General features: G+C 44.5%; 1 protein-coding gene across 14 annotated transcripts in view; it reads right to left on the bottom strand.

Moving 5' to 3' along the window:
* LOC102451696 (putative ATP-dependent RNA helicase DDX60) overlaps positions 1–18,150 on the bottom strand; it is a 113,070-nt gene extending 94,920 nt beyond the window's left edge. For 2 of the 14 annotated variants that reach the window (XM_075930183.2, XM_075930186.2), the window contains exons 1-6: positions 17,976–18,149; positions 13,494–13,566; positions 10,027–10,082; positions 3,893–4,185; positions 3,736–3,805; positions 481–658 (exon numbers count right to left, since the gene is read on the bottom strand). In XM_075930183.2, coding sequence (XP_075786298.2) covers positions 481–658; positions 3,736–3,805; positions 3,893–4,166 — 522 coding nt within the window. In that variant the 5' untranslated portion in view covers positions 4,167–4,185; positions 10,027–10,082; positions 13,494–13,566; positions 17,976–18,149. Of the gene's footprint in view, positions 1–480; positions 659–3,735; positions 3,806–3,892; positions 4,186–5,837; positions 6,069–8,201; positions 8,328–10,026; positions 10,083–13,493; positions 13,567–17,846 lie in introns of those variants that run through there. The other 12 variants (XM_075930167.2, XM_075930180.2, XM_075930169.2 and 9 more) reach the window with 11 other exon arrangements.
* Between the last annotated feature and the right edge of the window lie 5,407 nt (positions 18,151–23,557).

Here is a 23,557-nt window from a genome sequence, read left to right as displayed (position 1 = left end):
TAATCATTCCATCAGGAGTAGCATGCTTTATTCAATGTAAGGAAACAGGCCACAGGGCCTATTCCCAAACTTCCTGCATCTTTTAAGAGCCACACAGACCCTAACATGGATGCAAAGGGAAGGCTCAACGGAGATCAGGAACAACTGCCAAGAGACTTTTTCCCACAGGTTATCAACTACAGACAGAAGCCTGGGGCTGATGTGAGGGAACAATTTGAATCTTCCAGGACTGTTCACTGTTTGCCTCCTCAACAGTCCTGGGATAATGTATCAACTGTTCTTGAGTTAGTCTTCAGCCTGGGAAATGTGAAGTCCTTATGGAGGTACATATTGATTAGGTGTAGTAGAGCAAGATGGAGTTTATAATTACCATAGATTGTGTTCTTTTAAATCTAGTGAAATGTCTTTCCTTATCAAACAATTCCATTTAAGAGTGCAATGGTTTAAACAGTAGGCCAATAAGAGATGATGTTACAGTACCTTGAAAAAGACAATCACATATTTTGCTCCTTTTTGGGTGAAATCAAGCAGAAAGCATTCAATTAAGTAAAAGAAGGGCAGGTATTGTCTTTTCTTGCATAAATATTTGAGAAGTAGAGCATCTCCATCAATCACAAAAAATTCAGACTCCACAAAGTCATTTAGTAAACTGACATACCTGAATGAACAAAAAGTATAAGCATAATCTTGCACATGTTGAAATGGGAGGAGGAAAACATTTGATTGCTAAAAGATTTAATTCACTAGAATACTTGTTTTAAAATACAGGCAGTCCCAGAGTTACGCGGATCCGCAGTTACGAACGGGACCCTCCCTCTCCCTGGTCTCCAGCAGACCAGGGAGAGGAAGCAAAGCGGCGGAACACGCGGGCAGCGGGCAGTCTGGGCTGTCCGCTGCCCGCGTGTTCCGCCGCTTTGCTCCCCGTCCCCCTGGTCTGCAGACCAGGGGGACGGGGAGCAAAGCAGAGCAAAGCCGCGGAGCCTGGGGTTCTTAAGTTGAATCTGTATGTAAGTCAGAACTGGCATCCAGATTCAGCCTCTGTTGAAACTGATCAGTTTCAGCAGCGGCTGAATCTGGACGCCAGTTCCGACTTACATACAGATTCAACTTAAGAACAAACCTACAGTCCCTATCTTGTACGTAACCCGGGGACTGCCAGTATGCTATATTGAGTATTATTATTCAGAAGTCCTCTTCCTTGGCTCTGAAGTCAGTCAAAAGCTTCTAGCATTCCTCTTTGGTATCAAGTGGAGCACTGCAGGGGGTTGGCCTGGAGCTCGTTTTGTTCAACATCTTTGTTAATGGTCTGGATGAAAAGATGGATTGCACCCTCAGCAAGTTTGTGGATAACACTAAGCTGAGGAGAAATTGATACAATAGATGGTAGGGATAGGGTACAGCGTGACCTAGACAAATTGTAGGATTGGGCCAAAAGAAATGTGGCGAGGTTCAACAAGGACAAATACAGAATCAAGCACTTAGGACATAAGAATACCATCCACTGCTACAGGCTGGGGACTGACTAGCTAAGGGCAGTTCGGCAGAAAAAGACCTGTGGGTTACAGTGGATGAGAAGCTGGATATGAGTCAGTGTTCCCTTGTTGCCAAAAAGGTTAACAGCATATTGGGCTGCATAAACATTGCCAGAAGATTGAGGAAGTGATTATTCCCCTCTATTCAGCATTGGTGAGGCCACACCTGGAGTACTGCATAACAGTTTTGGACTCCCCATTAAGGAAAGGATGTGGACATATAGGAGAGAGCCAGTGGAGGGCAACAAATTATTAGGGAGCAGAGGAGCATGACTTATGAGGAGAGGCTGAGGGAACTGGGTTTATTTAGTCTACAGAAGAGAAGGGTGAGGGGGGATTAGATAGCAACCTTCAACTACCTGAATGGGGGTTTCACAGAAGATGGAGCTAGGCTGTTCTCAGTGGTGACAGATGACTGAACAAGAACCAGTGGTCTTGAGTTATAGTGGGGGGGAGACCTAGATTGAATACTAGGAAAAATGAATTCACTAGGAAGGTGGTGAAGCACTGAAATGGATTTTCTAGGGAGGTACTGAAATCTCTATCCTTAGAGATTTTTAAGATCTGTCTTACAAAGGCCTGGCTGGAATGATTTAGTCGGGGTTGGTTGTTTTTTGAGTGGAGAGTGGGACTAGATGACCTCCTGAGGTCTTTTCCAACTCTGATCTTTTATGATTCTATAATTTATCTGTACAAGGTACTGGAAATGTTCTTTCTCCAACACTGTGGATGCTATCTAGCCCAATTCAGGTGTCTCGGCTGCTATTATTCATGTCTGTTGGTACAGAAGCTGTTCTTGATTCTGGAGACGTACCCTATTGGAGGTGACAAGAGAATACATTTTGGGCACTTTCTTGCCTGAAACCCAAGTCGTCATAACAATTATTTTCGTGCTGATGACTTCAGAGAGCTTTTAACATCTTAAAAGGACAGGTTTTTTTTATTTCTTTCAAATAGGGAAAAATTTTAAATTGAATGAAAATATATTGACTATTTCCTCAGCCCAAGAAGTGTCAGTTTACCCTACAAGCAAGAAGGATTCCTGTTGTGGTGGGTCACCTTCAGCAAACCAACAATTAGGGGGATTCTCTCTTCAGCCTACCCTTAATATAAAGGCTACTATGTCAGGAAATTTATTAGATTTGTCTTAGCCTAGCCAGGGTATATCTACACAGCATCATTATTTTGGAATAACTGACATTTCAAAATAACAAAATGTGTCTACACAGCAAGCTGTTATTTTGAAATAATGTTGAAGTGCAGGACTTCTTACTCTGACTCCTGTAACCCTCATTTTATGAGGAGTAAGTGGAGTCAAAGGAAGAGTGTTCTTTCTTTGACTTCCTGCTCTGTAAACAGTGCCAAAAGCCGAATTAAGCTATTTCGACTTCAGCTATGTAATTGATGTAGTTGAAGTTGCATAGATTAATTGGACTTTTGCCCTGTTGTGTAGACATACCCCCAGAGACAAGACTTGAGGCCAGTCTTCCCACTAAGATCACAGGGAAATGAAGGGTAGATGGCACATATGTATTTCTGAAAATCCCAGTAGGAACTTTGTCACAAGCTGACTGGCCTAAAGAGGGATCAAGATGAGCACAACTATGACTAGTCAGCTGCCCCAGAACTGGACTTAAGAAAAGGCATCTGGACTATATATAGAGCTAGGAAAGCAAAGGAGGAATGCTGTCTGAAAGAGACAGGACAGGCAGATGAGAGATACCTGAAAAGAATAGGAGAGCGCGAGAGCGAGAGCAAGAGACTGACTGACTGACTGCAGCAGTGGTGAGCTGGCAAGAGCTACTGGGAGTGAGCAACAGGAAACCCAGGAAAAAACATGTGCTAACAGAGATAAGAACTGGTAAAAAGATGTTGGATAAAAGCTGAAGATGTTGGCCAGGACTGACAAGAATGGGGAACCCTGCTAAGATCTTTGTGTAACTCTCCCATTGGTGTCAGTGGGCATTCTACTGTGGACTGAGGGGAATATGCACTCCTAAATGCCCAACCCTCTGGTCATAGTTAAAAGTGGAATTCGGCCCCCACCAAAGAATGAATTTGATTCCCCATGATCTTCTGGTTTTCTATTAACCTGGAAGAATAGTGGATGGTCATAGTATATTATGCTAACAATGCTACTAGATTTAATGAGAACTTTTTGCTAATTATTTTCATATATTTCATTGAAGCTCACTGTACTTACTTAGCTTGTGACAGGGATTTCCATATGAAGACAGACAATTTCTTCAGAAATCCAAGACATTCTCTTTGTTCTAAAATAAACATATGGATTTACTAAGTTACATGGGATCCATGTACAAAAGAACACTAAACATTAGCATAAGGTGCTAATATCTCACCAGGATTTGGGGAATCGGGTCTTTCTCTGAGTATGCTGGAATCTTCTTTATCAGCTTTAGAAAATTGTTGTGACTCTTCAACACTCAATGCATCTGAAAAGTCATGGTGGTTATCATCTTCAACTTCTTTTTCTTTGTCCTCTTCTTCTTCAACTAGGGAAGAATAATGTTCCAGACTACTGTCAGTAGCCTCGCTCTCTTCATCAACACTACTGTCACTCTCGCTACCATGCACACTCCTATCTTCCTTAAGATCAGTTTGTGGAGAAGCCATCCGACTTTCTCTTTGGTCTCTAAAAATAAAATTGTATTTAATCACTAATAATTAATTTTCAGGACATATGGTGTGCTTCCAGACTCAGTTCATTAAATTATCCACTTTGCTATTAGAGGTGGCTGGAAAATTATCAAAGAAAATTTGGGCAAAACCCAGAAATCCTTCTGTGATTTTCCATTTTCAAACCAATCTTACTATTATATTTTGCAATGGTTACTGAGAATTTCCATACAATTCAATTTCCAAAAATTTGTCAAATTTTTCTTCTCCCAGCAACCCAGTCATCCTTATAAACAGGGCTCGACAATTAACATAATCTACTCACCTGTGGCAAGTAGATTTTTAGCCTGGTGTGGCTGAACAGAACAGTCTGCACACGCACAGCGCACTGTAGTGCGCGGCTGGCGAGCAAGGCTCGCCACCACTTGGCAAGCCCTGCTTATAAACAAGAACCAGATTATGCATGGCCCTTAAGTGGGTGCACAAAAGGGAAAGGGGAGGAAAGGTATGAGGAATCTCTTCTAGTCTTGCATGCTTTTAAGAGGTGCTACTGCAGCAGCTTTCTTTCTCAGGAGAGCCAGGGAGCTAGGAGGCATTGTTGTCAGGCACAATGTCTCTCATCTTATCTTACATAATTCCTTATAAACCAATCTCAATATATATTTTAATTTTGAAGGGTGCTACAATAATTTTCACTCTGCAAATATAGTAAGGAGAACATATGGCACATTTATGGCTGCAAACATTTCATGACCAGATATTTATGACTAAATATCACCTTCAAATAAAATACAAGGCTAACTGCAGTTATAAAAAACAGCCAGCATCTTCAATAATTATTAAAATATAACACTCTGACTGTGTCTACATTGCACCCTTTTCCGGAAAAGGGATGCTAATGAGACAAGTCGGAATTGCAAATGCTGCGGGGGATTTAAATATCCCCCGCGGCATTTGCATGAACATGGCTGCCGCTTTTTCCAGCTCAGGGCATTGCCGGAGAAAAGCGCCAGTCTAGACGGGATCTTTCGGAAAATAAAGCCTTTTCCAGAAAATCCCTTATTCCTCTTAAAATCAGGAATTAGGGATCTTCCGGAAAAGGCTTTATTTTCTGAAAGATCCCATCTAGACTGGCGCTTTTCTCCGGCAAAGCCCCGAGCCGGAAAAAAGCAGCAGTCACGTTCATGCAAATGCCGCGGGAGATATTTAAATCCCCCACGGCATTTACAATTCCGACTTGTCTCATTAGCATCCCTTTTCCGGAAAAGGGTGCCAATGTAGACACAGCCTCTGAGTACCAGTGGATTAAATGTTGAGTCAATGTGTGTCATATATGGTGCCCAAATAGCAAAGTATTATAAGGCATTTGGGATTTGGCTCAGTGAGTTTCTTCATAACAAGTATACCACACCTTGCTGATCCTAGCACTTAATGCGGGGGGATATTAATTTCTGGTAGATTTATTTAAATTCCTAAAAATACCTATAGGTGCCCATAAATGTTCTCTCTAATCTTTTTCATCCATGCACAGAATCAATTTTATGTGCTCCAAGGCATGTGTGAATGTGCACCACCAAGAGAAATAAAAAACCTGGCTGTGGGCACTCTACTAATCAGCTGGGTGGTATCTGAATCTCTCCTGAGAGGCCACACAAGCGCACAGCTTACCGGGAACACGGCTGCCCATACTACTTTACAGGATTGAAATTCACCTTGCAGGTAGGCACAAGATATAGAAACCACTTGTTATGTGTGCGTTCAGTGTCTGCATTTTTAAAAAAAAAGATAGCACTGTCTCTTATTTTAGTTATCAAAACAAGTGAAAGGAAAATAATATAAATATTTGTTAGTAAATAAAAATTCCATTTTGGAAAATATTAATTGCATTAACAAAGCTCACATCAGACAAGATGCTCAGAGCTTCAAATAAACAAATACAAGAAAACAATTCTTTCAAATCTACAAAGATAAAAGAAAACAAAAAAGTCTGTATTGTATTGTTGAAGCTATTTTAAAAATATTCACAAGTCAAGTACTATCTTTTTAAATCTGAACTTTAATACATATGTTGCATTTGTCCTGTTATAATTACTTTAAAGATATCATACAAGTCAAGGACTAAATTTTTATGTGTTGGTTATCAATTTTAAATATGAACTTTAATACTCATATTTACATGTACAAAGTTCATAACTAAAGAGCTTCACCACATTTCAACAGCTTCACAACATTCTATGTATTTGGCCATCATAAAATATAGAAAGTAGATGAGAAACTATGATCTTTTTTCCTTTTTTATGTGGAAAAGCTGGTTTTAGTGATAATTTCTGAAGTCTTTTAGCATACTGTTCTAGGGATTGATCCTCAATTATTTGCACACCAAAACTCCCATGGCTTTGCTGGAAGAACATAGGTCCTGATTCAGGCTATGTTTAGACTGCAGAGTTTTTCTGGGATACCTAAAAACTCTGCCGCATCCAGGGAACGTGACCGATTTTTCAGAACAATTTCTGAAAAAGTAGGCACATTCTTTTGGCATCCCTGTATTCCTCATTTTGAGAAATAAGGGATCTTCTGAAAGAGGTTTTTCCAACATTTGGCCCCTTGTAGATGGGCCAAATGTTAGAAAAGCCCCTTCGAAAAAACAAATGGAAAAAGGAACGCAAATTGAAAACCGTATCTTTTTCCAAAAATACCCGAAGTGTAGACACAGCCTTAGAAAAGCACTTAAACAAATGAATGAGTACATGCCTACTAACTCTAACTTCAGAAAGTTTAAATACTTTGCTGAATCTGACTTATTTTCTTAAACGCAAACTATCCTGCAAACGTCATTGTTTGTATTGTGCCTATCCCGAATTTTGTCTAGGACTCTTGGTGCTACTGAAATACAAAATATTAGCAACTGCCTACTGAGTTATCATATTTGTTAGCAAAGCTTACAGCATTTAAGTGCTCCACAAAACATTGATTCCATGTATGTGGTATTTTATTGGTATGTCTTTAGACTGGCTCCAAGAAATTCTTTTTGATTTGGCAGTCAAATTTTGCCTGCGTATGTCATGCAGGACTTTTCCCTGCACCAACCCTTTTGATAAGGAACCACGCACTATTAAGCACCACGTAATCACTTTATCTAAATTTTAAATGATAGCACATAAAGGCTATGTCTAGACTGCAGGCTTCTTTCGAAAGAGGCTCTTTCGAAAGCATCTTTCGAAAGAGCCTCGTTCGAAAGATCGCGTCTAGACTGCAGGCGGATCTTTCGATAGAGGAAATCCGCTTTTTCGAAAGAGAGCACCCAGCGAGTCTGGATGCTCTCTTTCGAAGACGGCCTCTTTACATTGTAGAACGCCTTCTTTCGAAAGAGGGACTTTCGAAAGAAGGCGTTCTTCCTCGTGAAATGAGGTTTACCGCCATCGAAAGAAAAGCCGTGTTCTTTCGAAATAATTTCGAAAGAACGCGGCTTGAGTCTGGACGCAGGGGAAGTTTTTTCGGGAAAAGGCTACTTTTCCCGAAAAAAACCCTGAGTCTGGACACGGCCAAAGAGATTGGTGTTCAGTACATTTGAAGCTAAAATAAAGAATATATTTCACTCTTCATTTAAAGTGGAATGTATATAAAATAAAAAGATGGTGTACACCAGGGGTAGGCAAAAGGGCCTCCGTGGGCCAGATTTGGCCCACAAAGTGGGTGGATCCAGCCCGCAGAGGCCCAACTGCTCCCCTGCCCCCAGGCCAATTACGGCCTGGGGGTGAGGAGCGCGCGAAACCTCCTGCTGCCCTGCCAGGAGCATGTGGTACTTTGAAGCACCATGCACTGCTTGCAGGGCAAGGGGAAGAGCAGAGGAGGCTTCGTGCGCTCCCCCATCCCCAGGACCTAATTGGCCTACGGGCAGGGGAGCGAGGGAAATCTCCTCCCATGCCGGGGCATGGGCACCTTGGGAAACATGGGGTGGGGGCAAAGGCACTCCCTCGCCCCCAGACCAATCACTGTCTGGGGGTGGGGTTCCTGGAAATAGCTTGGCCTCACCCCTTCTGCTCGATGTCCTGCCCCTTCCTGTGCAGCCTAGGGCCACTTCAAAAATTTCCAAAGTGGTCCCGGGCTAGGGTTGCCAGGTGTCCGGTTTTGAACCAGACAGTCCAGTATTTGAGCTTTCTGTTTGGGAAACAAACTGAGAAAATATAAATGTCCAATATTTTCTAAAGAAGATTTAACTTAGATTGTGATGTAATGTCAAGTGCATCTGGTATTTTTGTTGAAACCATCTGGTAACCCTATCCCCGGCAAAAAATTATTGCTCATCCCTGGTATAGCCAGTAATGAATAATACAGTCTTTGGACTGACAGACTTGCTGAGCCCCAGGCAAGGTGGAGATGGGAGGGTGGGAGGGCTTTGAGCCCTGAGGTGAAAGGGGTAGGGCTAAGACTAGCCTCCCCCAAGCAGCCCTCAGTGCTACCCGGATTACGCCACACCTCCCTCAGGCAGCCTTTTGTGCTGCCCAAAGCACACCATGAGGGGCTCTGGCAATGATCTAAAGCAGGAGTGGGGAACCTTTTTTGGGTTGGGGGACCACACACAAGTGAGAAGCTGAAAAAACCGCAAACCCTCACTGACATGGCCCCTGACTGAGAAGGAGAAAGACACTCCCCACATCTCCCTCACACACCAGAGCCTAGTGGGGCCCTGGCTAGTAGATTTTCAGCGCTCCAGTCCTGCAGTAGGTGGAAGCTCCTCTATGCTGAAGTGGGAGTCTTCAGCCCCAGGGGCTGAATCTAGGCAAGCTGAGGGCCACATCCAGCCCTTGGACCTGAGGTTCCCCTCCCCCGATTGAAGGGTCTGGGCCTCCAGTTACTGCCCCTGCCACAGTAAGTAGCAGTAGCAGGTTCCATGCCTAGGGTGGCCTGAGACAACCCTCCCAGGAGCCCAGGGCAACTCCCACTCTGTTTCTACTCCACCAACTTCTGCCCCACTTCACCCCTTCCTCCAATCCCTGCCCTTTCTGCACCCCGCCTCTTCCCGCTGCCATTGCACCACCTTCCCTAAGCCCCCTTGCCACATGACATCAGCTGGAGGATTACCTGGGGCCTGGCATGGGGCAGCAACAAGCAGTGTCCCTCTCTTTTCCCCTCCATATTCACCATGAGGGCAAGAATCGGAGATAACTGGCAGCCTTCTTGGACACCCTCTCCCAACTTTCTTTGCTCTGCTCCACCTTGGCAATGGGAAGCAGAGCGACCTGGCCTTGGCTCCAGCCTGCTACCCGGGGGAACGGGCCAGGGCTAGAAAGCTCCACTTCCTGCTGCCGTGGTAAAGCAGAATACAGCAGGCAGGAAGATGGGCAGCAGAACAGAGCAGGCTATTGGATAATTCTGGCTCCTGCCCCAGGGTGAGTGAGGAGGAAAGGAGGACCCCCTAGTCTCACCCTGCACAAGCTCCCACAGGTAATACCCCACGCAGCCCCGTATCCTGCAGCTAACATGGGGGACTGTCCCATCCATAGGACATTTGAGGCAGCCGCCATGGGGGGCCCCCCAAAGTGCAGGCCTGGGGCAGCCACTCCAACCCATCCTATAGACAGGACAGCTCTGGGTGACAGTGGCTGGGAGCTCAGGTCCCTTTGAATTGATGGCCCTTGTTCTGGTTTTATTAAAATTAATATGGTCAAAAGCACCATTTTTCTTTTGTGTAATAAAGTTCAAAGCTGTATTAAGTCAATGTTCAATTGTACGCTTGGGAAAGAGCAGCCATACAATTTTGTTCAGAGTTTGCAAACATGTCAGAGTTACCCTTAAGTGTCTAACTCTGAGGGTCAGCAGTAGTTTACAAATATTTCATTATAGAAAGAAGTATTACCAAATACGATATTGTCTTCTTGGAGATTCAAGAAACATATGACACCATGGTGCTATCTAAAAGGAAACAAAAACAGTTTCAAATAAATAAACAGTACTAATCAACTAAATATAAATAATTATCTGGACTTTGTCACAAATACAAGGTAGAAAACCACATTGGTCAAATAAATGTTGTAATTTGGTCAACTTCAGCAACCTTGCAGCCTGTGCATGCTAACTAGATGAGTTTGTAGAACACATAATAAACAGCACTGAAACAAACACTTCTACATAACTATCTGAAGTGGTAAACAGCTTTTGCCCTGCCCTGCCTAGCAAAAGGCCCTGTTGTACATCTTGGGAGGGATAAGATCCACTCTCCGATAAGATCCACTCTCTGCCGTTTTACAGCACTGGGATTCTGCTAAACACAGCCTAGAGCTGTGAGCCACTAAGGCCAATTATGGCAAGGGTGGGAAATCATTTTTTGCAGAGGCCACTCTGGACATTTTTGAAGTGGCCCACTCAGGAAGGGGCTGAGCATCCAGCAGAAGGGGTGGGGCCAAGATATTTCTGGGTTCCCCACCCCCAGACAATTATTGGACGGGGTGTGGGAGTGCCTTTGCCCCCCCACCCCACTTTTCCCCAAGGTCCCCATGCCCCTGGCATGGAAGGAGACTTCCCTGCTCCCCTGCCCCTAGGCAAATTAGGGCCTGAGGCGGGGGAGCGTGCGAAGAATCCTCCGCTCTCCCCCCCCCCCAAGCAGCGCCCAAAGTGCCTCATGCTCCTAGCAAGGCGCGAGGAGGCTTCCCGCGGTCCCTACGTCCCTGCATTAAGGCAAAAGCACAGGAGAGGAGAACCCCGCCTGCTCCCAATGACCCTGTGCCCTGCAAGGAGCAGTCCTGGGAATGGCCCGCGACCGGCTTCGTTCGTTCCCAGCATCCCTGCCAGCCGAGCACAGGCCGGGTGTCCTGCACCCTCCTCAGTCAGGGACAAGAGCGGGCGCCCCCTCTCCTCGCTCCCACCCCTCCCGCTGCGCCCCCTCCCTGCTCGCTCGCGCCCACCCCTTACACTTCGCTGCCCGCGGGGAGTCCGAGGAGGCGGCGAGCCTGGCAACCCGGAGCGGCGGCCGCGGCGCGCTCTTTATAGATGCCGCCGCTGTCACCGCCCTCGCCGAGCTGCCGCGGCCTTTGCTCCCACCCGTCCCGAAGCAGCCCGGACCAGATGGGTCCGATGGAGCCGCTCCCTGCAGCCGCGGGCGCCCGCCCCGCTCGGAGGAAGGAGGCGAGAGACAGGCCGACGAGCTTCCACTGCCTCATCCCTGGGCCGGTGCAGCGACCGAAACACTTTGCAACCAGCCAGCAAAGGTAGCAAGTCCTGCGCAGTTGTGCCGAATGTCAGGTATGCGTGACAGAAACTGTGACCGTCACAAAAACGGAGAGTTGCACTTTTTGCCTATACACAGGCTCCGAACACACACCCAGGTGCTGAGCCGGTCTCCCTTTCCTACCGCAGCGGGCAGGCAGAGCCAGAGCCGCAGTCCCCAAATCAAAATCTTGGTCTTGTTTCCATAATATGCCCAAACCAAACACCAGAGCCCAATAATATCCAAAGCCTTGGTCTGCCGCGCTGAGCCTCATGGACCAGCCTATAGATGTTATTAGGTGAGTGTGGTACAAATAGCTATGTGGATCAGAGCCTACACTGCTATGTTGCAGTTATACACATGTTTACAGTAGGCCACACCAAACACTGAATCCTGATTTCTGCATGATCTAGTTCAGAGTCTGAATTTTGTCTAGACCACGTGTGTATACTGACATTGGGAAATGGCAACACTTGAGGAGAAAAAAACGAGAGCATCTATTTTAAATGAAAATAGTTTCTGAGAGAAAGAGTCTACAAAAAGTTTTTTGTAACCCATATTGTCACTCCTAAATGCAGTAGTAACATTTATCATATATGATTTAAGAATTGTGGAGAAACTGAATATCTGTGGAAGAACACTGTGTGTCTACACATAAACTTTCTAAGTAATGCATGGTCTCACAGCTCCCAAGAAAAAGCAGAAAAATTATGCAGCTAAGGCACATTAGTCTTCCAAGCAATGATTTGGTTGGACCTAACATAGAGATCATTATAAACTTAAAAAAACAACAAGTAGTCGGGTAGCAGTAGTTAATGCCTCGATAACTTAGATAGGGCCACGATAAGGTGGGTGCATAATTGGCTGGATAACCGTAGTCAGAGAGTGGTTGTTAACGGTTCTAAATCCTGCTGGAAAGGGATAACAAGTGGAGTTCCTCAAGGGTCTGTTTTGGGACCCGTACTATTCAATATCTTCATCAATGATGTAGATATTGGGATAGAGAGTACGCTTATTAAGTTTGCAGATGATACCAAACTGGGTGGGGTTGCAACTTCTTTGGAGGATAGGGACATAATTCAAAATGACCTTAGCAAGTTAGAGAAATGGTCAGAGGTAAACAGGATGAGGTTTAATAAAGAGAAATGCAAAGTGCTCCACTTAGGAAGGAACAATCAGTTCCATACATACAAGATGGGAAGCGACTGTCTAGGAAGTAGCATGGCAGAAAGGGATCTAGGGGTCATAGTGGACCACAAGTTAAATATGAGTCAACAGTGTGATGCTGTTGCAAAAAAAGCAAATATGATTCTAGGTTGTATCAACAGGTGTGTTATAAGCAAAACTCGTGAAGTCATTCTGCCGCTCTACTCTGCACTAGTTAGGCCTCAGCTGGAGTACTGTGTCCAGTTCTGGGCGCCACATTTCAAGAAACATGTGGAGAAATTGGAAAGGGTACAGAGAAGAGTGACAAGAATGATTAAAGGTTTAGAGAACATGACCTATGAAGCCAGGCTTCATGAACTGGGCTTGTTTAGTTTGGAAAAAAGAAGATTAAGGGGGGACATGATAGCGGTTTTCAAATATCTAAAAGGATGTCACAAGGAGGAAGGAGAAAATTTGTTCCTCTTGGTTTCTGAGGACAGGACAAGGAGTAATGGGCTTAAAGTGCAGCAGGGGAGGTTTAGATTGGACATTAGGAAAAAATTCCTAACTGTCAGGGTGGTCAAATATTGGAATAAATTGCCAAGGGAGGTGGTGGAATCTCCCTCTCTGGAGATATTTAAGAACAGGTTAGATAGACATCTGTCAGGGATGGTGTAGGTGGAGCTTGGTCCTGCCTTGAGGGCGGGGGGCTGGACTCGATGACCTCCCGAGGTCCCTTCCTGTCCTATGATTCTATGATTCTATGATACCTTCCATCACCATGCAATTTTGACATGTGCCCCTCCCCTTTTTGTGACGTCACCAATCCCCTCCCCATGACATCACCTACACCCACCCCATGATGTCACCTGGCCCCACCCCATCAGCCCCGCCCCCTTCCTGACTCCTCCCCTTTTCCCGACCCATGACATCACCAGACACCGCCCCACTTTCTAACCCCCCCATGACATCACCTAGCTCCTGCCCCTTTACATGACGCAGGCTCCAAGATGGCAGGGCCGTCGTTTTCCGGGCTGGGGGCCTCCTCTGAAAAGAAAAGAGAGACGCTGGAGAAGGGAGCTCTTGTGCGAACTGCCTCGACCCGCGGGGGTCGAAAGAGGGAATGGCCCGCGTGCTCCGCCGCTTTGCTCTGCTTTGCTCCCCGTCCCCCTGGTCTGCAGACCAGGGGGACGGGGAGCAAAGCGGCAGAACACACGGGCAGCGGACAGTTTCAGGCAGCGGCTGAATCAGGACGCCTGGGGCAGAGCAGCTTGGGTGCTGCTGGGTTGGTCCAGTAGCGCCGAGGAGCTTGGGTGCTGCTGGGTTGGTCCAGTAGCGCCGAGGAGCGGCGGCGCTACTGGACCAACCCAGCAGCACCCCAGCTGCTCTGCCCCAGGCGTCCCCAAGTCAGCCGCTGCTGAAACTGACCAGTGGCTGACTACAGGAAGTCCCTGCCCCGGGCTTCCTGGAATCAGCCGCTGATCAGTTTCAGCAGCAGCTGACTTGGGGATGCCTGGGGTTCTTAAGTTGAATCTGTATGTAAGTCAGAACTGGCGTCCAGATTCAGCCGCTGTTGAAACTGATCAGTTTCAGCAGCGGCTGAATCTGGACGCCAGTTCCGACTTACATACAGATTCAACTTAAGAACAAACCTACAGTCCCTATCTTGTATGTAACCCGGGGACTGCCTTATAGCCAAAACATGGCTTTAAGCAAAAATAAGGAAGATAAGCACAAACTTATGGGGGGTCCTTAGGTTAAAAAGGGGGATAGCCCGAACATTGCTCTCAGCAGCGGTAAAAATATAAGCATAAATTTAAGAATGGCCTGTCACTCGAGGACACAAGCACAGCAGAAATAAGGAAAAGAAAATAAACACGGGGTAGTGCACACAGATTAAAAAAAAAGTAGAAAGTGTGCGGTGTACCAGCAGCCCCGGAATTATTATAAAGTTTACGTTTTAATCACGCCAACGAGCTTTCGAGAGAAAGCAGGGGTGAAGCAGCAAAGAAATAAAAAGAGAGAAATACAGAGCAGAGAAAAAAGCGGCGGGGGACCCCTCAGGAGAGAAAAGGGGGGAGGGAAAGAGGGATAGCCCGAACATAGCTCTCAGCAGCGGTAAAAAGATAAACACAAGCTTAAAAATGTCCTGTTACTCAAGGACACAAGCACAGCAGAAATAAGGGAAAGGAAATAAACACAGGGTTGTGCACAAACACGAGCTTAAGGATGTCCTGTTACTCAAGGACACAAGCACAGCAGAAATAAGGGAAAGAAAATAAACATGGGGTTTTGCACACAGATAAAAAAAGTATAAAGCTTGCGGTGTACCAGCAGCCCCAAAATCATTATAAAGTTTACGTTTTAATCACGCCAACGAGGTTAAGAAAGAAATCGGGAGTGAAGCAGCAAAGAAATAAAAAAAAAAAGAAATACAAAGCAGAGAAGAAGAGGGGTGGGAAAGAGGAATAGCCGGAACGTAACTCTCAGCAGAGAAAAGGGAAAGGAAATAAACACAAACTTATGAATGCTTTGTTTTTTAAGGACACGAGCAACAGTTGTTTTTGTAACCCCTGACCTGGTAATAAACAAAGCCTTATCACCCCCTACCACACACAGAGGCGCCCCAACTTTTTAAAAAAATTTAGGGGTATAAAAAGAGATAAATTTTGGCCCGCTTTAGGACGGTTCAAAATTTGACTATGGAGCGCAACACTTTGGTAAGAGCTTTTTAATTTGTGCAGGCGACTATGTTTTTTATGCTTAGGGCTTAAAAGTTAATAACCGCTTTTAACTTGGTTATATTTTATGCGCTGTGTTGTTAGGACTTAAAAGCTAATATTACAAGCCACGGCCCGGGGAGCAGATTCATTACTACGATTTTACCAGCCTTTACCCCTTTGTTAACAAAACTAAGCGTTATCCTGTGGGACACCCGGTTATTGTGTATAAGGATTTTGGGGACATCAGACAGTACTTCGGCCTTGCCAAGGTTAAAGTGTACCCCCCGAGAGGTCTCTATTTCCCCTTTTTACCCTACAGGCTCGGCGGTAAACTCACCTTCCTCCTGTGTGCCCTGTGTGTGGAAACAAAACAAGAGGCCCCTTGCACGCACAGCCAGGAGGAGCGGGCTTTAACGGGTACTTGGTGCATGATAGAGCTGGTGGAGGCTTTAGACAAGGGATACACGATCGCTGAAATTTATGAGGTTTGGCACTTTAACACCACAATACATACTATCTATGCTTAATTCTTATGGTTCGTTAGGGTGACTCTCTTGTGCATGTTGTAATCTTATTCTAACTCCTTCTACTTCTGCTTCTTGGGCATTCACTTTTTCCCCTAACACAATAAAGAACTTGTTTTCACATTTGGTACAGTAATATCTTGCCTTTGCTTTTCCCCCTTTTGTGCTCCCATCTGTAAATATCCAGGGTGTTTCTTTTATTCTTGGTGTAGCTTTTGGGGCCTCCCAGGGTACTAAATTTTTTCCTAGTTTAACGTTTGACTAACTTACTAGCCAGCTATAATACAGTTTTTCCTAAATATTTTTCTGGCCCTCAAAGTTTGGTGGTGTTATTTCCATGGTAAACTATGCTAAAGCTGACACCCTTGGAGCGTGTAAAGTAAGACCTACACTCCTCATTAAAAAGTATCTATCTTTTATTTCATTTAAAACCTATAATAGTTTTCCATATTCACCATGTCTTTGGGGTCCATTAAATTGCAAAATCCATCTATCTACCTCTTCCTGTGTTTCGCCTTGTGTTGCACTTCCTGTTACCCACTCTTCATTCCAGTTAATTTGTAATTCTATCGGGGGTCTCTTAGGGTCCCACCTTTTTAATGGAGTGGGGTATTTCAAATCCTGGTTTAACTCTATTAAGGCTGCTTGGGCTTTTTCATTCCAGTTAATTAAATCTTTCTCTTCTTTTAATAATTTCAATGAGGGTTTTATTTTATGTCTTAAGCATTGAATACTTGCTCTATTATAATTTACTCTGCCTAAAACTTCCTGTAGCTGTTTGCGTGTTTTCGGAGGGCTATTTAACCACTTACCTACGCCATTGGGGTAAGTTGTACTTATTGTTATTTTATTTTCCATCACCTGAATTCCTAGAAAGGAGTATTCAGTTTGGGCCATAGTTACTTTTCTTTCGTTTATCTGCCATCCCTGAGTGGTTAAGTGTTCTATAACTTCTTGTTTTAATTTCTCAGTTTTTTCTCGTGTCTTTTCTCTTATTAAAAGGTCATCTATATAATATATTATTGGGGATCTTGTTCCTAACTTTGTTGACTAAGGGTATACCTTATGGCATCTGTTGCTAATGCTGGTGAATTTTTATAACCTTGGGGTAATACGTTCCACCTATAGTATTTTCCTCCAATTGAAAAATTTAAGGCTCCTTTTTTATCTTTTATAGGTATACTATAAAACATATCTTTTAAATCTATTAGTGCTCCCCATTTTAATTCTCCTTTTTCTTTTAAATATTGTTCTATAGTTGGTTTGTCGTAGGGGGTGGTAAAGGCAACTGGTTGTATTGCTTCATTTATTTTTCTATAATCTATTACCATTCACCATTTTCCCTTTTCCTTTTTCTGTATCTTCCATGCTGGACTCCTATATTGGGTGTGTAATACTTGTTCAATTTTTCCTTCTGCTTTTGTTGGTATGCTATTCACCTTTTGTGACCTTAATTTATTCTCATCAATTTATGGGATATGTAATTTTTCATTGGATATTTGTATTTCTAATATGTTTTGCAGTTTTTTATAATCTGTTTCTTTAAATGGGGTTTTTTGTGTTACATCTGGTAATGGTACTTTGCAATCTTTTAACTCCCATTTTGCTAGATCATTATTAGCCATTAAACAGCTCAACCCTGAACATGTTACATGTAGGGTATCGGTATGATTTTCTTCCCTTATTGCTAGAACTGCTCCTATTTTGAGCATGTTTTCTTCACTCTCATCCTTATTATGATATAACCAGTGGTTGAGAGTTCCTATACCTTCTGTTTTGTTTAACCCATCAAAAGGGCATCCTCTGCTCTCGTGAAATCCTGTTCGTGACGCCATTTCGGTAACCGGGTTTGGTTCTTTAAAGGATTTAAAACCACAGACAGAGGAATACTCCTTTTTAGGGTCAAACAAAGATTTTTTATTTTTTCTATTTACTTTATAATTAATTTTCCATTTAAATCAATTCACTATTTTTGATTCTTTTAAGACAATATAATATACAAAGAAAAAGTAGAAAAACAATACAGTTAAAAAAAACAAGAAATAATAACTTCTCCCACAGATATACCCTCCTGTTTTACCTTTAAACAATTTTTGGAGTTAACAAATATATAATACTCATGTTAAGAAAGATAGAAGCATTGCTTAGATTCAGGAGATATTCTTTTCTTTATGTTTTTCCTTTCTTTGGATTTTTCGTTGCAACTTACGACCGGTGTTCGTTCCCCTTTCGGAGCTTATTTGTTCCCCTTTCGGAGCTTATGTGTGGCAGCGAGATTCAGCGCTGAGGAGGGAGCCCTGGTTGATCAGACCTAGCTTTTTGGATTCGCAACCCATCCGTTCTTGGTCTGTTTCAGCCAGCCTTATATACCCTGTTTCAGTATTTTGGTACTCCTCCACTTGCCTGACAATTGCTGACGTTAGATTTTTGTTGTCTCATTCTGCCCTTTCAGAAACTTCCGTCTGCTTCATTTGGGGTAATCAGCACTTTGTTGCATACTGCTGTCTCAGTTACTTATTTCCCAAAAAGCGGGGTTATTGTTGGTCATCCAATCAAATTTTGTTTTTATTTTTATCTCCTGTATCTGACAATGCTGCCTTTCCTTTACACTTACAATTAAACTGGTGCTCATTTGACATATTCTGGATAGGCCTCAATACCTTCCTTTCACAGGGACATGCTGGAAGGGGTAAACCCTCGCTATAAAAAAAAAGCCGAACTATTGCTACATAAACTCAGCCGGCATAAAGACATCGCCTCTTGGACCGCCGACGCGGGTTTTGTGTACCCGGGGATGCCCGTGGCCGGATCTCATATGCTCGACTTAGTTAGGGGGGTAATTGGTCCTTATTCTTTCGCTAACAAGAGAGCTCCCAGGGGCTGGAAGGCTTTTATGAAAGTCTTGGCAGAGCTAAACGCCCCGACTGCCGTTGTGAGTCATGTTACCAATAAAGAATATTTAGATAGCCTTAAAGCGGGGCTAGAGACGGGAGCGCCCTCTTCTCAGCAGCCCACCACTAAAAAGCGGAAAATCACTTTGTTAAAGGTGTAAAATAAAAATCTTAACTATGATTCAGTTTTATTTTAGTGCTTTATTAATGCGCCTCTTTAAACTCACGACAAAACACGCACGTCTGATCATGCCGAAACACGTTCGACACAGGCTTGGGACCCCGCAGTGCTTTTCCTTTTAAAAACCGCGTCACCATGCGATCGTTTTCCGGTAAATCATTAGAGTACAATTTCAAAATCTGATCAAAAGATAATCCTCTAGCACTCTGCTTTAAAAAATATATACAATGATATCCGCAGGTCACAGCTAGCTGGTCCTGTAGTTGTCTCTGCTGAAACACAATACGGCTAGCGTTCCGGTTTAAGAAAGCCATAATAGATTTAGGAAAAAAACAACTGTCTGGGGGAAAACCGTAAGAATCAAAAAACTCTCCGTCCCCCCGCCTTGGTAAGTAAAGGGCCAGCCAGTGTTCCCCAGGAAAATGATGGGGGTGAGTGTTAACGATCAGCCCCACGGGCCTTTCAACCACACGCCCCTTGGGAGCATATCTCTAGGAAAACATCTAAAAATGAAGGGTCCTTCGATAAAAAGCGTATTATTTGGCCCGTGTTCATCGTTACATATAGTCAAACAGGACGTTTCTCCTGTGGTTCACTTCCAGCACGTTGTCGAACATGCCGTACACTATCATGTTAATAGTGGAGTCCAGCGACATAGCAAACCGAATTTCCGCTCTCAGTTTGCCAGTTTTAATCAGGGAATAATGGTCGGCACCCTCCTGGTCCGGGCTCAGGTCAAAAGTAAAAAGTGTGTAACCCCGGGCAAACTCTTCGCGGTCTATTATAAGCGCTAGGTCTTTTCCGTGTTTCCCCGACACCTGCACCAACTGCATGTACTCCCTCACGCAGTTCCTGTTCTCAAAATCAGGCTGCAACGGTTTAGCTGGTACCTGTTCGCCATCCACATATAAGTCCACAAAATTAATGTTATAATGTTTAAATTTAAAGGGGTTTTTAACATAACTGCCGCTGAAGGCGTCGTTATCTACAAAGCCGATCACAAGCTGCTTGGGCAGCTGCCCCAAAAAGAGGTTTTCCTGGTTACTGACGTGACTGCCGGTCGGTATGCTAAACACCTTTAGGCCCACGCGGTCTACCGGGTACTTAGCATTGGCGGTCATGAGCGCCTCCGCATGCCCCAAGCGAACCCCCGGCGTCACTTTTACCCGTTTTACAAACGGCCGCTGAAATAATATGCACTTTATAATTGTCTGCCGCGTTTCCGCTCATGAGGCAAAACACATCTTTGCTACGCATAAGTTTAATTTTTATGTCCACGCCGTTTAGCAAAAGCTTTTCTTGAAAAAACAAAACACTGTGTAGAACCCCCAGCAAATCCAGCTTTCTGCTGTTGCTGGTTAGTTTGGACCTGCGCAGGAAGCCCTCGTTTCGCCCGCCCACTAGGGCGGTGCTTTCGAGAAGCCCCAACGTGTCTTTCTGAAACCCACCCGCAGAAAACTGCGTCTTGAGAGTGCCGTGGCTGTAGTTCAAAATCAACTCTATCATGGCTCTGTAAGGGTAACAGTTGTTGCTCTGGCTAATCAGCTGATCACCCAGTGTAACGTCCAGCTGGTTAAAAAGGGTGGCGATGGGGTAATTTGCTAGCACCACCCGCTCGTCATCATCGAGATCTGAGCTGTCTGCTTTTACCACACGACAACACACGAGCAGCAGGGTGTTGTTAAGATCCAAGTAATGATCTCCGTGTCCGGAAATAAAAAATTCTAAGGGGGTGTTCACCGTTAAAGCGGACAGTGGCGGAATCTCCACGTAGTAACTGTTCTCGATGCTGGTTTGTGTGGGGGCCATTTGAAAGAGATCCAGCTCCGACTTGGCGCATTCTTCAGACCTGCAATGAATAAAAGACATTTTAAAATATATCCCTTTTACGGCGGGGCCCAGGGCTCTGTCTCTTCTTAGGATGCGTTTTAGTTCTGGGGGCGCTGTGTCTCCCCGACACCTTTTTTATTTTAAGGGGGGGGCCGTGAATGGGAGGCATGTCGCGGTTCTTTTGCGCCTCACCATCGCTAGCCCCGAACCTTCCTGGGGCCCAATTTTGTTCTTGATGGCACCGGTCATGTGGTTCGCCACGTCCTTGGTTATGTTTTTGGCGGCTGTTTTCATATGGGGTTTAATTATTTCAAAGCCTCTTCTCAGCAGGGGGACGGCTTTTCTAAAAAGGCTGCGGAAGATCCTGCCTAAACCAGCCCCGTACATAACGGGTAATCCATGATACCCTGGCAGGGCATACCCCGCCTGGGCTTCATAGTAGTTTCTATACACAGCGGAGTCCCCATGGCTTTTTACGCTCTTCATTCCTCCGTTTTCCTGGGTCGCAGTTGTAGTTTAACAATCACCTTTCCAAAACTAAATAAAACGTTTTTATTTTTATCCGTCTTTATTTCGATGGTAATGGTCCCGATGTGTTGCTTGCTCACGGGCATGTAATGCGGCTTGTCATAGGTGAGGGTGATAAATTTGTTATTGCTGCCCTGGGCGGGGACACAACACAACAGCGGCACGTAGTGGTCTCCCACTAGCTGGTATTCCACTATGTCCGTATACACATATAAAGAGTTAAACCCTCCCTTAATGTTGGCGAGGTGCAGTGCCACCTTGCAAGGCCTGTTTGGTATCACTCCCAAGAGCGCCTCCAGTTCCCCCTCGGCAGAAAAATAAGACGTGCCCCCGGCGGTTTTTAACCAGACCCGCCTGGTCACCAGGTCGTAAACAAGACGCGCGGTCTGGTTCTCAGACTGCTTCTTGATGGATTCGTTGATGCCCTCTGCTAAATGCTGAACAGAGGAATAATAACCCGGGCTGCATTGTAAGATGTTGAATTTCTTTTTCTGAGGCTATCGTAAATGGGGTCTCGTAAGACAGGGTATTCCACGAATGACAATAATGACTTTTGGATAAAGCGACTTCCCAGCGGCCATTCAAATGTAAAGGCTTGGCCAGCTGTATTGTAAAATTGGAACTGGTGTTCTGAGGAAAAACCGCGGAAGAGGCATTGCTGGGTAAGGTGACGTAAATGCCCCCTTCGGTCATCTTTTTCCCCACCATATTAAAGGTCTAGTACGTGAGCCGCTTTCACCCAGCTGTTGAATTTATCAGGCCACCCTTTCCATTTTACTAAAAAAAGCTTGTTTCTACCCCGCCCTTTTTTTGCTAAAATTTTTTCTATCCTATAAACGTGGTCCTGATTAGGGTTAACTTTTTGTAATTCTTCGGAATAAAAAGACCCCCTTACTTTTTCTTCTCCGTAATCTTTTAACGCATACACCGGTCTTGGCCCCCCCCGATACAACGCCGGTTACAATAAATATTTCATCCGTAAAGGTCTGCTCGTAGCCCTTTTCAAACACCCCCTTTGTTTTAGAAATCCTCATGTGATCTCCTTTTTTAAAAAGGGCCGGCGCTGTCTTTATTTTAAAACTATTCCCGTAAATTGTTTTCCATACGCTCGGAGCGTTAGCCGGCGTCACGTCGACGGGACGCCTTTTTATGGTCCTGTGATAACTCCTGTTGTACCCGTCTAGAAAGGCCTGCAACACGTTAATGTACCGAAAGGTGTTATGGGGGGTAAAATACCTCCACATCTTGGATTTCAGGGTTCTGTTAAACCTCTCCACCACCCCGGGCTTGACCTCATTATTGGTAACAAAGTGATGTACTCCGTGTTGTTTTAGTAAAGTCTTTAAAGCCCGGTTTAAAAACTCTTTTCCTCTATCTGTTTGTAATTTTTGAGGCAAACGGCCTTGTTGAAAAACTGTTTTAAACGCCTTAGCTACTTCAGACCCTGTTTTGTTCTTTAGCGACACCACCCAGGCGTGTTTAGACAAAATGTCTATCACCGTTAAAATATATTTACGGTCATCATTGTGACCGGCGTAGGGCGTCATGTTAACCAAATCCGCTTGCCATTGCGCGTCCACGTCGGACACCACAGTTTTATTTCTTTTAAATGTAATTCTTGCCAACTTGTGTAAAGCGTAAGCATCTTGGTCCGCGAGCCAGTCGGCAACCTGCTTTTTACTTAAAGTATTGTGCCACCTTTTAGCGGCTTGATATAGGGGCATCATGCCCCTAAAACTACTGGCTTCCCCGGGAGAATAATAAACTGCTTTTAGCCCGGCGGCCATGTCTAACCCCACAGGCTTTCACTTGCTTTAATAAGCACATATACACCGGGATGATTCTCGTGGTTTATTGAATACAGCGTCATAACTTTAAAACATCTTTCTTTTGCTTTATTGAATATATAAACATTTTGGCTTCTAGGCCTACAAACATACACATAGCGCTTTAATCAAAAAACAACTTTTTTTTTAACCCCCTCAGCCCCGCAACGCGACGCATAAAGAGTGTCGGGGTTAATTCTGCCAATCCTTCTGCATGCCGAACGGCCCGCCTTTATCATCACCTTTTCTGACAGGTTTATCAGATACATCCCGGGGTCTGCGCTCTCTGCTACCTCCCTGATCATTTTAATAACTTGTGCTACCATTTTGGAGGTTACGTTTAGCTTATTCCATTTGTGCCCTTCGGCCATAATTATATACAGAACCCGCGCGACATCCAACTTAGAAGCAATACGTCTAAGTTGGTAAAACTCCTCTGAGCGGTTCCAAAACAAAATGTTAAAATTAAATGGATCGGGGTATTTTTCCGCACATGGCACACAGGTATAAAACATCACCTTTTTCAAACAGTGGT

The sequence above is a fragment of the Pelodiscus sinensis genome, chromosome 4 (genome assembly GCF_052426305.1).
Source record: "Pelodiscus sinensis isolate ZL-2025 chromosome 4, ASM5242630v1, whole genome shotgun sequence".
Classification (NCBI taxonomy): domain Eukaryota; kingdom Metazoa; phylum Chordata; order Testudines; family Trionychidae; genus Pelodiscus; species Pelodiscus sinensis.
Note: the sequence above shows the minus strand (reverse complement) of the source record. Positions and strands in the feature narration are given on the sequence as shown.